Source organism: Orbicella faveolata, unplaced genomic scaffold, assembly GCF_042242905.1.
Source record: "Orbicella faveolata isolate gen_17 unplaced genomic scaffold, um_ofav_v1 contig_24, whole genome shotgun sequence".
Lineage (NCBI taxonomy): Eukaryota > Metazoa > Cnidaria > Anthozoa > Scleractinia > Merulinidae > Orbicella > Orbicella faveolata.
In genome coordinates this window covers 32,591,601-32,607,866 of record NW_028301552.1, presented here as the reverse complement: position 1 = coordinate 32,607,866, position 16,266 = coordinate 32,591,601, and the positions used below count along the sequence as shown (strand labels likewise).

Here is a 16,266-nt window from a genome sequence, read left to right as displayed (position 1 = left end):
TTTATACTGAACAGACGTTACAGAACTATAAACGTTTTGTTTATTATTTATGGTAGGTTGGCTCAAAAACTAATATAAGCAAACTTCACTGCCTGTGTAATCATCTATCAGCATTTGGCGGAGACTTTTTTGTGGCCGCAAATCCCATCGACTTTGACAAAGTTTGGGTTCAGTTTGGTGAACAGGGAGAGACTGGAAACTTTGTTATGGCTGTGGTGTTTTGTATATACGGAGTGTATTTCTTTAGTTTAGTTTTGGCTCGACGTGCTGACAAGAAAGACCAAGAAAAGGTGCGTTTTTAGAAATGTTTTAATAGAAAGATTTTCTTGTCACTTGCAAATACACTATGTACTTCTGAAAAATTGCTTAGATCCTGGGCCAAGTCAGAGTAACTGGGAATTAATGAGCTGTTGGACAGGCTTTGAGGAAGATTATTTAATATTACATGATGTGTCCTTGTTTTAAGATTTTTACTCTCAAATATAACTTGAGTGTTTAAAAGAGATGTGTGCATTAGTGGACCAGCTAACAATCCATGCAGTATCGCGCCTCTAAAGCGAAGGTTGGCTGTGAGCCAATGAGAAAGCACTGATGTCATTCTCAAACCGGTTAAACGAGTTTCTGAGACCGGCTGGATTTAATTTTTGTTTTTAAATGGCGGACACCTCTTGTTAGATAATGGTCAAATCGGTTTAAAACTAACGGGAGAAAAATTCCGTTGCATGAGGGACGTTTTGTGGCGACTAATTGGCAACGTAACTAAACAAATATTTTTAATTGTTTATAAATAAATGATAACATTTCTTCAGTAACTTATCGACACTCGATACCAAAGCAATTAGTAATTAGTATGTATGTTCAAACAATGCTCAACTAGGCATTTCCCAAATCACCTGGAGTAATTTATAGTTAGTCAATATACCCCATTTATTGTACCCCTTCAAATTCGCAATTAACCAATCAGAAGCCATGTTTACTGTCCTGATATCCTGCGATATCAGGTCAGTGCCTGTTATGGCTACGATATCGTGGTCACTTGGCGGAATTTGGATACGGCAAGTCGTACCTTTTGGTACACTTCGGCGGCATATCAATCTCCTTTGGTCTCACCATAGGCATTTTGACTCGACTACATACGTCTCGCCAAAATACGAACCTTGGCTCGACCGAAGTAGCCTGATATGCCGCCGAAGCATCCCAAAAGGGTTCGATTAGGTATAAGTACTCGGTGTTCGAATACTGCTTGCTAAAATACTCTGATTAATTGGAGCAACTCAATTTGAAATCACTCCGAGCAGTGAAAAAGTTGTGAACCTCAAATAAGTCATGGATACTAGCAATTACGAGAAATAGCTATTGTTGTAAAGACAATACCTGAAAACAAGTAACCTGTTCGTGTAACAAAAGAGCCGTTGTCAATGTCAAGTTCTGTTCAAAGGATGACAACTGTATTTTATCTTGAGTCATTCGCAAAGATTAAGACATCAAGAGCTCCGCAAGGCGTCGCACTAGTTTGCTGGAGAGATAGGTAGACGACAATAGAAACGAATCGTTTGGGATAAATGGCCACAAATGGGACGAGTTTAATTGAAACTAAGGTTGCAAACAAAGATTCAAATCTCTTCAGGAGAGGTGGAGTTAAAACTTTCGCCACCAGCGAAAACTAAAGTAAAATACTGTATAAGATATGTTGACAGCCTGCGGGTCGGTGACCGGGGAGGTGGAGGGAAAAAGAACAAATAAGTCTGAACGCTAAAAAGCAGAAAAGTTCTTCTTGCGATGATGGCAATAGTAAAAAGGGGCCGCGTGTACGAGATAACCAACCTTTTGTACTTAAATTTGACGCGCGCCCATTTTTCATTGGACAGGAGACTTCCATTGTTACCAGATTAGAACACAAGCCGCAAAATGATAAGACAGGAAATGCCTCGCGATATATATAAAATAACATTATGCTTTCGGTTATCGGCATAATGTTTGTTTTTTAAATAAATATCGCTGATTAGCTGACATGAAATGCAACGGTAAACATTTTGCCATCCGTAATTCAGTTTGCGAAAACGTTTAGACCTCCGGCGCGATTTAACTCATTTCGGGTGGTCTTCAGAACGCGATCTAAGTTAAACAACCCGCAATTCCATTTTATGTGTTAGGTATAAGGAAGCGAGGGCGGTTGTCGTAAATGCCAGGGCTGACAGGCGCATTTGTAAACCCTATCCCTCTCTCGTTCTTATTCTGACAATGAACAAACCATGATTTCTTGTTTTAAGGCTATCCCTGACGTTTTACCCTTTTTGAGCTGACACTATAGAATTTATTGGCCAGTTCGTAGGCTTTTAACATTTTTGTGTTTTCCTTCTAGTTTGTGGCAAATGTAGTCCTTAGCAGATGCAGCCCGACAGACTACACATATGAGATTCAAATCCAAACAGGAATCTGGCAAGGCTTTGGTACAACAGCCAATGTAGGAATAAACATTTTTGGGGAGGAAGGCAGTAGCGGTCCAATAATTTTAACAGATTTCTCACTCTGCGGAAAAGTATTTTACCGTGGAAGCGTCACTAACTTTTTTGTGTCTCTTCCCCGTTGTCTTGGTAAATTGGTCAAACTTTGCATTTGGCATGACAATTTTGGTCAAAGTCCATCTTGGTTTCTTCAACAAGTGACGATCACTGAGTCTCATACCAGAAATAAATGGCATTTCTTTGCAAACAGATGGATCGCTGTAGAACGAGGATCAGGGAACCTTTTACTGGAACTAAAAGCTCTAGGTGAAAACGACCGCGCTAGGTTTAAAGATGTGTTTTGGTCCAAGATTTCAGGAAAATTAGGCGATGAACACCTTTGGGTGTCACTGTTTACTCGCCCGCCTACCAGCCAGTTCACTCGTTGTCAGCGACTGTCTTGTTGTTTATCGTTTCTCTTTTCATCAATGGTAGCCAACGCCATGTTCTATCAGTTTTCTGAAAGGCCAACACATACTTTTACGTTTGGACTGATGGTGCTAAGCTGGAGACAGATTATGATTGGTATACAAAGTGGTCTTATAACGATCCCTGTTAATATGGTGATTGTTACGATCTTCAGAAATGTGAAAGGGCATCTTAACACGGATCATGGTCCTAACTTAACCTCTCCTGACAAACAAAGAGCTTGTCGACTACCGCATTGCTTTGTTTTCATCGCCTGGAGTTTGTGTATGTCGGTGACACTAACTTCTTCAGCATTTACAGTATTTTACAGTTTATCATGGGGTGCAGAGATTTCCAACCAATGGCTTACTTCTATTTTTGTATCTCTTGTTGAAGATGCAATTATTATTCAGCCAATTAAAACAATTTTCCTGGCCATGATCTTGTCACTAGTAATCAAAACTCTTCCAGGGAAGCAAGATGTTTGTGGGTCTACTATTTATATCGACAAAGAACACGAATATCATGCTCCAAGCGAGCACTTACTAAGCAAGGCCAAAGAGTTTAGAAAGAAACTTCTTCAGATGTCTAGAGCGATAAGAAACGTTGCTGCATTCCTCATATTTTCTCTTATGTTGATGATAGTCTGCTATGGCAACAGAGACTCGACGCGATTCTCTATGACTAAATCTGTGAAGGATATATTCAGAGGGTTCGAAAAGGTAAAGGAAATAATATGACAAGAAATAGGAATGATGCAAATGTGATAACGCAATTAGGTACTGAGGCAAAATTCGTCACAGTTTTACCTGGATGATTATTGTTGCAGTAATACCACTGTCCGCTAGCGCATAGGCAGAAGGATTAGCCGACATTCGCAGACGCAGGAAGATGCTGATAATTAGCGCCAGTTTAGGGCAGTTTTCTAACAAAAGGTGCTACTTAACAGCACATAACTCCACATGCGTATGTTGTCTATGATTGTTTCAATCGTTAAAACCAGCCTTAAAATGAAATTGGGGCTTCAACCTAGCTGTAATTGGGCATAAGCGAAAAAGGCCCTGGACACCTTTTAGACTTGACACACTCAAACGTATCTCTTAGCCCCCACTGATTTTTTACAAATTTCTTCCATGAGATCGAGGGTTTCGACCTCTCTCGGTTCATAGCGTGAGAAAGACCTCAGGGGAGACAAACTTAATCATCGCCTTTGATTGTAAGGCAACACAAACAAGCGCGTTTTATTTTATTGTTTTGAGCTCGTTAAATCTTTATCGTCGACTATTCATATAAAGAAAACTCAAAGCCGTTCAAAATGTCACAAAATGTCTTGTCATTTGAAAACACACCCTAGCGTACGGCTAGTGTATGTTAAAAATCTCTGGTGTTCTGAAATGCCCATCATGTCAATATATGACAGCGTGGTCATGACTCTCGCGTGTTCATTTGTGGATTAAAAGTGCAATGATGAGTCAAGATGACTTGTTTCTCTCGGGAGACTGTTTTAACGTTTAGCTGTGTTTAACACGAATGTTTTGCGTTGAACTGTGGATAACACTTTAGCGCATGCCATATCTGACATAAGACGAATCAGATCCTGACTTATGCCCTGTGGATGTTTGCTGACAGCCTCATCAAAACTTCTGAGGGGTATCCCCTTGAAGTTCAGGATACACTTGAACGTAGTAACTCGAATTGGACTTTTCTTTGCCAGGTGACAGACGTAGGCTCCTTCTGGGTTTGGACAAGGCACGAGCTAATACCGGGACTTTATCACGTCTCGTGGTATAACAGTCAGCCTTTTGACTACAAAGAAGGATTTGTTAGCAACAGAGAAGCATTCCTGATAGGTTTGCCGCGCCTGAGACAAATACGGCTAAAACAAGGTGAGAGCTAAACAACTATTTGAACTCTGTAAACTTTACCAAGATTTTTAGTTTGAACAATGTGTTTAACCCCAACGTCTATAGAATTAACTAAACTGAACTTTTAAATGGTACAAGGCTGGATTTCGACTGCTTTCGCATCATATTTGAGACACTTGAGCTATCCAACCAGCGATGCCTTCTTAAATTTTTGAGTAGAGGAATTCCTGCTGAAATTGGGATAAGCAGTGTGGACCACTAGGACGAAGCTAACTTTACCATCACCATATACCCTGTTTTGATACCTTTGGTCTCCTAAACAAAGTTCTTTGAGTCTATCTTAAAAAAAAAAAAACTCACCGTACCATCTTTATATTTTAACAGAAACGAGTTGCCAAGGAGACGCTGGCATTGTGCAATTAAATCTGAAACAGATTATGAGGAGGTGCTTACTGCCTTACTCTGAAGACAACGAAGACAAAAGTCAATACTATCAACCCAAATGGATCGCACTTAAAAATCTAACAACAGCTTGGAACAAATTGGAACTTTACGACCTTTGCCCAAAGCCTTGGAGGTACCTCTCACGAGATATATTGCAAACTATGCGATACAGAGGACTAACTAATAACTATGATGGTGGAGGGTATGTGGCAGACCTGGGATACAATGAAGAGTCGGCCTTGGATGTTATTAGTGAGCTTCAGAACCACGACTGGATCAACGAGTTCACAGCGGCTGTTTTTATTGAATTTTCTGTGCATGAGCCATCAAGTAGGCTGTTTAGCTCTGTCAAGTATTTGTACGAAAGGTTACCTACCGGCGGAGTTCTAACCAGTGTTAACGTGCAGACCTTGGCTCTTTATCCTCCATTTAGTGGGGATTTCTTTAACACGCTTTACGAATTATGCCATCAGTTCCTTGTCGTTTGTATTCTAATTCTCGTGGGTTTAGAAATCAAAGAAATCATAGATCAAAAGAGGGAGTACTTCATGCAGTTTTGGCACTGGGTTCATATGATCCAGATACTGACCTCCACGTCTGCTGTTATTATTGGGTTGCTCAAGGCAAATCAAACCAGTTTCTTTGTTAAGAGAGTGCAACAGAATCCTTACGATAATTCTAGTTTAGACCGCATAGCCATGTTGTCAGACTACGAGAACTATCTATTGGCGCTCGTAACTTTCACAATAACTATCCGTCTGCTGAAGCTTTTCAAGTTTAATCGCCAAATTGGTCAAATGGCTCGGACTTTACAGCGATCTCAGAGATCTCTCGTATCATTTGTAGTCGTCTTTGGAAACTCACTACTGGCCTTCTCTGTGGCTGGAATCTTGACTTTTGGTGCGACCATCCCATCATTTTCGTCTTTCTATCAGTCTTTTGCTACTGTAGTATGGATGACAGTCGGTGGAAGCGTTAACTTGCCTGATGTGAAACTTCATCACCAGATCCTTGGTCCAGCGTTTCTGTTCATGTTCGTGATTTGGATGGTTTTCATCTTAGTTAATATGTTGGTGGCTATTTTGATGGACTTTTACCAACTCGAAAGGGAGGATGCCGTGTCTTCGGACGATTCTCTGGCTAGCTTTATGTACAGCTATTTTTCAGCAAAAGCAAATAAGTTATTAAAATCATTTCCTTCTAATAGTACATCTAAAGTAGAGAGGCGAAGAAAAATAGCAAGTTGTAAAAGGTCTGAAGCAAAGATTATCACGATGTCTAAGCCATTGCAAAAGCCTCTCGACAACTTCCAAATTGCCAGAAGTCGAAGCGGGATCAGCCAAGAGGAAGCCGGGTTCATTTCAGCGTTTCAGGAATTTGACAGCTTCCTACAGGGTGGTAGACACAGGAAAAACATCAGCAAATCTGACTCTTTGATTCATTGCACGTGCAATGACAATAAGGTGATATATTCTGACATAAACACTTCGGAATGCGTCGTTCGTCATTCTCAGGAAATAAATTGGAATGCGGAACTGCCAAACACAAACGTTGTCGAAGAGGCACTATTAACTGCAAATGCTGCTTTGTTCAGCAATGACAGAAGGAATTTCAGTTGTCCTGCTCCTAGACACTCAGCTTTAGAACTGACTTCTATAGAGATTCTACTCGGTGTCAATGACGAAGATGTTGATCACATGAAGTCGAATATTTTCGACGTTGCTTTGGAACTAAAGGATAACTTTGGCGAACAAACAGACTAAGTGATTGATATTGATAGGTTGACAGTTAAATTTAGTGCATAACAAATCATTTTCAAGGACTTGATAACAATAAGAACGGGCGTAAATTTTAGTTTGAAAAAGATTATGTAAGGGTATTTTAGTTCAAAAACTGAATTTAGCAAATTTGGAACTGTAATAGATCCTATTTATAAATGGCTGCCGATTGTAAATTGTTTTGTAAGTATTAAAATTAGCCTAATTAACCTCATTTTTGAGTTGATTATTCAAAAGAATTTTTACTTCGAAACGAGTTTAGTGAATAGATCACAGATGAGGTCAAAATGTGGTAAGAACAATCAAGTGGCCAATCTAGTGGTGTGCTAACCACATCAGTTTGACGTCATGTGTGATCTGTTACTGAACAGTCGCACGGCAACATGGAATCTACGTTAAAAAAAAAAAACTGAATGTTGATGATGTAATCTATGCGTCTGGCCTCTATTAGATCATGAGTAAGAACCAATCAAAATGCGAGAAAAAATTGACTTTTCATGTAAGTTTTGATTGTGTCACTGATTTCAGAAAGAAGTTGCTCCAATTTTGCCGACCGGCTTTTAGGAAAGTTCGATATATCAAATCTACGCAACGGCAAAAAAATGCAAATAGTGCGAATGTTGTTGTTCTCATTGTTTCGCCACTCAAAAACATCATGAAAGAATAAATAGAAAGGATGGAAGAACAAGTAGAAGGGATGGAAGAACTTAGGATTTCTTCCATCGTTTTGTCGACAAAGGACGACATCCTTCTGCTGATTGGAGAAGCGAAATACATGCTTAAGCTTGCTTTCGGGAGACAGCAGAAGACTTTTTGGATGCAAAATTCCAAAACATATTATAGAGCGCAGATTCCCCACTAAACGATTGTGTCACGCTTATTGTAGTTGACGAGTGCCACACCGTGTAACACCTTCGGAATAAATTCTCCACGTCTTACCAAGATTCCGGCCGCAAGCGAATAGCAAAAGAACAAGCGCATATCCTACAAAAATCGGAAGGAACGCTTGATTTCGGCTTTCTCCCCCTTTTAGCAGCTTTTTTTTTTTAGTTGAAGGAGTCGTCTGAGACGACATTCTTAACACCCGAATGTATGTTGTTGTGTGCAAAGTGTAACTTGCAATCAATTACACAAGCAATTTACCGCTCAAATTTTTTTGGTCCGATGTAATTAATTGGTCAAGGGGCGGAGCTGTAAGTAAGAAGGCGATAACAGGGGAAGGAGCCTAACGAGTCCACTTTTTTTCCAAAGATGGCCACAGTCTCTTTATTCTCCTTGCTCGCCTCACTCGCAAACCCCACCCCCCCCCCCCCCCCCCCACCCCCGCGTGCGCGCTCGCTTCGCTCGCTTTTTCTTTCGGGTGCGTAAATAGAGAGGCTGTGAACAGCCTATGTTTCCTGAAAGCGAGGAAACTTAACAGCTTAGTTTAGCCTTAGTTCGCTCCCTCCATAAAGAAGAACGTTTCTTGAATTGTTTCTGTTGGGATAACTTCTAGGATGTAGCAGGTATAACTGGACGAAAGGCCAAGATTGACTTCTTTATTACTATATAATCTAATGTCCACAGTCAACCTCACATAGCGTCCGGTTTCCTGTCAATTTGTAGTATCCAGAGCTAAGTCGCGACCACGGAGAAGTTATCAAACAGCGTTTCCTTGAATTTTTAATGGCAATGTTATAGTGAAGCTGCATACGACTCAGTTATGTAAACTTTAGCAGAATATTCAAAGCCAAACCTTCCCGTTCAACGGAAGGCAGCCTTTGACCCGGGGCTTGTGGCAATCGATTAAAGACTCGAAGCGTTGTTGCCTCGATTCGTGCAAAAGCACTCCTGATAATATTTTCAAAAGCCGCTTTCCCTAGGGCCCATTAGTGTGGACGACAGGCCTAGCCTAATTAACCGTAGAAATAAAGCTGCGTTTTGAAATTTCAGTCCGATGCAGTGTGAACGTTGTCGTAGACTTAAAGGGACACTGTCACGATATGTTTGCTTAAAAATTTTAAAAATTTTCCGGAATAAACGGAATTCCTGAAAAGGTAGTCCCGTTTTCCCGGAGGAAACGTCCCAATGGAAAATTTGTGTTCCATTTACAGATTTCTCGTCTTTATCACCAGTTCCATGCCTTTCGCGGTCTTTTAAGCGGTCAGGCCTCCCTCGGCTCTCGCTTGTTTCAACAAAAATGGCGGCTGATCAGGGTCAGTTTTCTGGAAGCTTTTTGCAAACAAACTTTCAGGGCTACTACGAGTGCTCTGCCTGCCACGTTCTAGCGCCAGATCTAGAAAACTTATCGCAGCACGAATGTGCTGCATATAAAAGTGGTAGGTAGAAATTCTTACTTGTTCGAAGCTTTTTTGCCGGTGCACGTTAAACCTGTCAGAAACCGAACGGAAAACTTCCGAGTTTGAAATAAACCACACGAACGCCAATACTGGCGCGGAATTGGTGGTCTTCCAAATGAATTCCGTTGTGGCACTCTTCCTGTAGCTTGGGCGACTCTACGCAGACCTTCCATTGTGCCTCTCGTTATTCGAAAATGACTTTTAAACTCATCGAGTGAATATCCTGGCAACGCGTGTTCAAAATAGCCTTCAGTTCGTTGCAAATTCCGTCTCATGAACGTAGAGGCCGCTGGAAAGATATCTACTGCATCATCTTCTGAGTTAATCAAACTTTCTTCCTCTATACAAATTAACTAACTATAAAGACTTCAAACATTTCGCACAAAAACAAACATCTGATGGGCCTCATGGGCCTCCATTTTGAATATTCGCGTGAGAGTCAGAGAAGCGACAGAGAGGGGCCTGTGAACGAACGGGACTTGTGACAAAAGGAACGCGCTTTTCCCAAACAGAAATTCCCGATAGAAATTTTCCGAAATTTTTTGTTAATGAAAAACGCCCAGTGTCCCTTTAATGGCTTTTTTTTAAGTTTCCTATATGTGTGTACAGGGCCTTACGTGCCTAAGGGTACGTTGAGGCACGAGTGAGGGAGTATGTAACTCAATGGTTGTTTAGAGTATAACTCAATGATTCCTTCCTTCTACCTATATCACTGCTGTCTGTCTTTAAAACTTTTCAGAAAGTTCGTGTCCAGCAGATCAATAGTAATACGTCACTGTGTAAACACAATATACAAAGAGACATCAATATACCTTTAAATCAGCAAAATTTAGGTCCGTGAGTTTTCCTGTCGATTTATGGCGAAGCGAGCAGGCTATACATCGGAGGGAGAAAACGCGGATCCGCAGCTTAACTCAAGTACGGATTGAGAAGAAGAAGTTCATAGTAAGCTTTTTCTTTTATATATCTCTATTGTGAGTCAGCAGGATCGGGGAAAAATTTCAAGTCGCGCAGAGCGCGAGCTTCAAATACTGAAGTACATCAAAACCAAAATCGTTAGCCCAGTTTAAGACATTTTAAGAAAACGAAACGTTTTACACGTTTTATTTGCCATGAATGTTATGAACACTTGGCGATAAACACGAGACGTTTTCGCCTGCAAAACAACCTAAATTTTTTTGAATTTTCTTAATTTTACTCCAAAAAACTTCACTTGGCCCATCGGGGTGGTGGAGGCGGGGGGGGGGGGGGGGGCAACGATAGAATCCACTAGTCCGACTACAAACGAGTAGTCTCTGTTTTGCATAGACCATCGAGGGCAACCGTAGATAAACCTCGAGGGAAAAAGGACCGCGCGAAATTCTAGCCCCAGGACTTCGCGCGGCCAGTTTTTTCCTCGCGGTTTTTTTTGCGTCACACACGTCGGACTTAGCGAAAGAGGGACTATTCGTAGTCTGCTGCAAACACGACTTTCATTCCACGCTGGGCTCACGTGCGAATTGTGTAACTAATCGTTGAGTTAAGACTTATAAAGGACAGATTTCACCACCAAAATATTTTTTTTTCAATGCTTTATTTACGTTATATCACTGATTTTGAGGCCCCAGGCTATTTTGTTTTGAATTCCCTTTATCATGATGTTTTAAAGCTTAATTAGCTGTAAATGAAAAGCTATTTTGATCAACGTGTGCAGCTATAGCTCGTTTCAGAAGGGCTTTTTTTTAAAGCACGGTTATAACCCCCCTCGGATGTAAGCCCCTCCGTTTATAAGCCATTTGAAAACCCTTAAGAAGTTGTACAAGCCCAGGGCTTATAAGCGGCAGTTTACGGTATAAGCAATAGGCGAATCCCAAATCCAATAACCCTCCAGTACAGCAAGCAAACTCAAATCTACTGCCTCATCAGGTTTCTTCGTTCCGGTCACTGGTCAGGTGTGCACGTGAGTTGTGGTTCTGTTTCTGAAATTAAAAAAAAGAAGGAAATTACTTCATGTGATTTACATGTAGGACTTTATTTAGTGCTGTGATCTTAATATGATTTGTCCCACTGATTTAACAGTCAATCGATCTATACCTCAAAATTCCTTACTCCACTTCATTTAAACCTCGCTATAAATAGAACGCTTCTCAAATTGCCTTAATTTCTAGTGAGAGTAGTCTGATTTGCCTCAGTTTTACACAACAAAACACACATACAACACCACGTGACAAAACAAAAAGTCGAAGCTTGTAGTACATTAGAAATTGTGATGCTTGATGAAATATACCAAGCTAGCTACAATCATTAAAGTTTTACCAAAATACTTCGATCTTACCTTAACGCAGGAAAACAACCAAGGTATCGGCCTTTCCTACGTTTCCTGCAATGTGAAACAAATATTGTATTATAAGCGAAGCATCCGTACTCCTCGTGTATTCAGTTGTTTGATTGTGGCTCATGAAACACTTGCCCAAAATTAGCAAGCCAAGAACGGAATGGGGCAGAAACAAAACGTATTTCAAGGCGGCTTCATAGGGTAATCATGCATTTATGACGTTGCGCGCGCGCAAGTGTTATGTTTTGAATGCTGTTTTTGTTTTCGTTTTTACACCCAGTCTTCTCAAACTTATTACATGTAATAAGCAATGATTAAATAGTCTTTTACTATCATCTCTATTCAAATTTTGGGTTTTAGTCTTCAATTATTATTGCCAAACAAATGTGTTTTTTACTGTTTTTATGACTTTCTTTGTGATTTTCTTGAATTTCCTTCGGTGAAATCTTCCAAAATTTTCACTGCACATCGCATCCTGTGAGATGCGAATTCAAAAGCGAAAAATTAGGGCTTGTACAGGCAGTTTTTTCGATTTCGGCAAATTACCGCTGCGAAAAAACTAGTCCTATAGATTTCCCTGGAAAACGAGCTCTGCCTTAAATGAAATATTTACTACCAGTTTGCCAAATTTTAGGGAATTTCGCCGAAGGAAACGCGAGAAAATTCACTGTCAGGTTTGCTTTTTGAGCTTAAGTTGACGTCATAAATGTCGAAAAACACTGACGTTTTCCTTCTAACGCGCGGAGATTACTTGAGCTTTCGAACTCAACGCGCGTGCGATCGTAAGACTATAGGGAGCCACCTTAAAGCAATTAATTCTTTATTTTAGACATGAAAAGTATATTTTAGACTTTTTTTTTCAGAGGACCCTTCTGAAAACCACCTCTAGGTGGTTGGAGGCCTCCTCTCAAAATACTGATTTATTGTTATTTATTATTTTTACTTCAAATAACCTCAAGATGGATAAGAAATAAAATTTACAGAAGGTTTACTACCAGTTGCCTGTTTACATGGCGACACAGAGGAGTTGAAGTGAGAACTACCGAAAACAGAAGGGCACGTTATTGGAAATGGTTTCACCATATTCATAGTCAGCTTAATGACTGGATAAGGGTAATTAGAAAAAACTGTATTGATCACTTTAAGAACTTGAAGGGTTAACTGTAAATAGTATTATCCCATACGCTTGTATTTGGGAGCCTATAAAAATTGCGTCTGTGCTTCTATAAGGTTGCCGATGATATCTTTAGTAATTTTTTCTTACAAACGCTGTGTACATGAAATATCACAATATTAAGAGCGATGGAAACCGGAAGGAACGTGGGTTGAGCCGCGCGCTATTCCCTTGTACATCGAAATTTTCACCACGTCGTCGTTAAACAGTGTGGACATTTTTCTTCAGTGTTGTTCTATAATTACTTACCGTAATCATTCCAGTTGGTGCCACCGGTCAGTTTGCTGTATAAGACAACGTCTCGACCGAAGTGCTTCTCCCATTCACAGTGGCCTCCAGAGATCACCATCCAACCAAAGTCGCTAGAGCAATTACCATATTTACTGTTGCCGATGATGAAGCTGCGTGTAAACTTTTCCTTGATAGTAAAGCGGTTGATTGACTGCTCATCCATGTCAGGCCAGGGTTTTTCAGACGTCAGTTTATCGAATTGGAACCAATGCTCATTGTCTGATTCCTTGGCGTTGAATTTCATTTCTTTAACCGGGTCTTCTTCTTTATATAGCACCACTCTTGCCTGAGCAGTAAAATCAAGCATACAAATTAAATCACATACTACATGCAACGAGACTTCTAGTTAAAAAAAAAGTTCAGCCATCAATCACGAGGTAATCGTAATAAGAAAAAAAGCTATGGAGCGCTTTAAATTCTCCTTAAAACAACAGAGCGCTGCTTTTCCTGAAGCGTTTTACCTTCCTAAACATTAAATATATTATGCTTACCTCGGACGCACCGAATCTACACCAGTTCAAAACGATTCTGTTCTTGTAGTCGTTGGGATACTGGTTAGTGAGGTCAAGAGCGGTCATTTTGTTCTCGGCGTGTGTTTCACTCGACGTGTAGGTTTGATGCGCAATTTCGTGGCATCCAGATACTGCCTTAAACACCATGGTCCAGCCTGATGGATACAAAACAAGGAATAGCAGTTAGTATGGCATTCCTTTAAATCGATGTCCGGGCAAGGAAAAGGGGATCTCATCTAGTGTTAACTTATCTAGTGCTAACCTCCACCAGCCATGTCACAGTACACTGGAAAGGCTTCCTGAGGATCTGTTTGAAAAAAAAATATGTACATCTATAAAATATAAAAGTGCCCAGTAATTATTGTTTTGGAGATAGAACGTTATTGGAAATCTTAATTTGAAACAATCAACTGAATATGACTAACATCATTTCTAGAGTTTGTGAACAGAATTATGTGAATTTAGTAGCACATCAAAACTCAGTTTATGATCTTTGGAAGTTCATAGATATTTTAAGGAGAAAATCGATAAGCCAAAACGCAGATCAGTTCCTCAAAATTTGGAAAACAAGCACAAAAGAGATTCAGCGAGCACCAAACTTACCAGACAAGGTGATCCAGTAAATACCGTCGTAATTCCGCGCTGCTTCATTGTTCTCTAAGATATCTTTGCACGAAAAACCTGGATTCTTTTGATCACCGACTGGTTCAGGATAGAAATCGCAGCTGCAGCCACATTTCCAGTGCCTATCGGCGTTTGTGAAGCACAGCATGCTGGCCAGGGTAATACACAACACGGTCAGATATTTCATGCTTGAAAACAGGATCTGCAAGGAAGAAGAAAAGGCGCTGTGAATGAGGGCATGTTTAACATGCATTCTGCAGCTTTGTTGATGAAATGAAACCAGTTCCTGCTTAACCCGCAGAAAAGGTTGATGTTGTCCGAGGATTTTGTTATGTATGAATGAAAAGCGCAATTCATTGATTTTTGAAATCTTAAAGATTTGGTGAAGTACCAGCAATGTAAACTAAAGCAAACTAGAACAAGGGCTGCCTCTCAAACTTCAGTGGACAGCAACGATAGGTTAGCCTACGTCTAGCATTCAAACTAAATTCACCATAATACACAATTCGAAGCAATATCGAGATCAAATCAAGAAATTCTGTCACCCACCGTAAATGTTGGTATAAATGTACCAAGAAAGCGTGCCAAAACGTGCCAAGAAAATGGTACACAATTAAAGCTATTCCTGTTGGTATTTTGGTTCAAAGAAAGAGCCAAGGTTAGTACAAATTTTTAAAAAGAAACTTTGTGAATCTGATCTTACCTGAATCAGCCGTCAAATACACTGTCCAAATGAAACTATTAACGGTTGTATTTATGGGAAAAAGCGTCTCTCAGGTCCCGTCCACACGTATCCGGATATTTTTGAATCCGCAACTTTTTCTTTCCGGATTCAAAAACTTCCCCGTCCAAACGTAGCAAAGATATCCGGATTCCCAGCCGAATTCGCCGGATGCGTGTGGACGGAAGCCGTATCCAGAAAGAAAAAGTTGCAGATTCAAAAATATCCGGATACGTGTGGACGGAGCCTCAGTGTTGGGTACCGATGACACTTTCAATAAATGATTGATACGTGGAGATATTCCAATGTGGGCAGTAATGAGTTTTGGCCTAAGGGTTAGTTTATCATTTTAATGTTGAATCCGACTCTTGATCTTTCAGAAGATATAAATTTGGCTTATCCCGTTTCTTGATCGTGTCTTTGGGTTGTCATGGAAACTCGTCAGCCCACTGGACTCGTTGGGTGACGACACAACTAGCGCATGCTCCTTACGGTGCTTGGCGGCACTGTAAACGGAAACACATTTTCTGCAACAAAACAAAATTGTGCGTTTTTTGAATCCGATTCGTGATAACCAAACCATTTTTTTTCAGGCGCACGTCGCGTTTCACGGGAGTGCTTTTGATGTCATGTGAACAATGTAACACTAATGCCTTGATGAAAACCGAAAAACACAAAAATATCATTAAGTATCCATTTTATTATTGTTCTTCAAAACTGATTTGTGATTATTCAAGCAGTTTTCGTCAACCGTGTCTCGTTTCTTGGTAAACGCGTCATCTATTGTGAAAATTAAAGCCACTGGGTCTAAATGTCCCTAAGCATTTCTGCGATGAAGGCATATTTTCTCGCAATTTAATAAAGTCAAACAGGTTGTTTTCTGCGCAACTTTGCTATCTTGAGCGGCGCACTGTTCATAAACAGTCGGCAAGCTGCCGGAGAAATTACTTTCTCCTTTTTTGAAAAAGAATATATCATACTGTAAGTTAGTGATACTAGTTAAGCTTGGAACTTGCCTAAACTGTAAATTACGCAATATTGCAAGCAAGGCAGCTCCCGTTTTAGCTGTCTAGAATAAAAGTAAGTCTGAAGTATGTACGCTAATGAAGCATGTTTCGTTTTACATTGTTTGAAAGTGTAAATTGTGAAGGATCATTTCTAGATTAACCTATGTGGGGTATATCTGAAAGCAGGCTGGCGTGAATAATTCTCTAGTTTTTGTTCAAATGCATAGTTTGTGAATGGCTTTCCGGAGTGGAATGTCTCCTCCTGCAGCATTTCTTGCAGAAATA

The 16,266-nt window shown here is 40.3% G+C and overlaps 2 protein-coding genes across 3 annotated transcripts in view; one reads left to right on the top strand and one right to left on the bottom strand.

Moving 5' to 3' along the window:
- LOC110056192 (polycystin family receptor for egg jelly-like) overlaps positions 1–7,213 on the top strand; it is a 30,248-nt gene extending 23,035 nt beyond the window's left edge. Inside the window, exons 16-19 of the mRNA XM_089293032.1 lie at positions 57–290; positions 2,363–3,634; positions 4,627–4,798; positions 5,162–7,213. Of these exons, the coding sequence (XP_089149158.1) occupies positions 57–290; positions 2,363–3,634; positions 4,627–4,798; positions 5,162–6,984 (3,501 nt within the window). The 3' untranslated portion in view covers positions 6,985–7,213. The remainder of the gene's footprint in view (positions 1–56; positions 291–2,362; positions 3,635–4,626; positions 4,799–5,161) is intronic.
- Positions 7,214–11,012: 3,799 nt separating this feature from the next.
- On the bottom strand, positions 11,013–15,186 carry LOC149111336 (uncharacterized). 2 transcript variants are annotated; one of them, XM_089293027.1, is made up of 8 exons: positions 14,957–15,185; positions 14,803–14,878; positions 14,233–14,455; positions 13,892–13,936; positions 13,609–13,784; positions 13,076–13,403; positions 11,653–11,697; positions 11,013–11,296 (listed from the first exon to the last, which is right to left on the bottom strand). In XM_089293027.1, the coding sequence occupies exons 3-7, from the start codon at positions 14,438–14,440 to the stop codon at positions 11,654–11,656; spliced, it is 801 nt and encodes a 266-aa protein (XP_089149153.1). In that variant the 5' UTR covers positions 14,441–14,455; positions 14,803–14,878; positions 14,957–15,185; the 3' UTR covers positions 11,013–11,296; position 11,653. The 2 variants fall into 2 exon arrangements, with proteins under 2 accessions (XP_089149153.1, XP_089149154.1); XM_089293028.1 differs by lacking the exon at positions 14,803–14,878 and having other exon boundaries at positions 14,957–15,186.
- Between the last annotated feature and the right edge of the window lie 1,080 nt (positions 15,187–16,266).

Excerpts from the sequence above, each read along its gene's own strand:
- LOC149111336 (XM_089293028.1), bottom strand. The coding sequence starts at position 14,440 with ATGAAATATCTGACCGTGTTGTGTATTACCCTGGCCAGCATGCTGTGC. Across the intron at positions 13,937-14,232 it reads TTACTGGATCACCTTGTCTG|ATCCTCAGGAAGCCTTTCCA; the intron begins GTAAGTTTGGTG and ends TTTTTCAAACAG. Across the intron at positions 11,698-13,075 it reads CACCAACTGGAATGATTACG|GAAACGTAGGAAAGGCCGAT; the intron begins GTAAGTAATTAT and ends TTCACATTGCAG.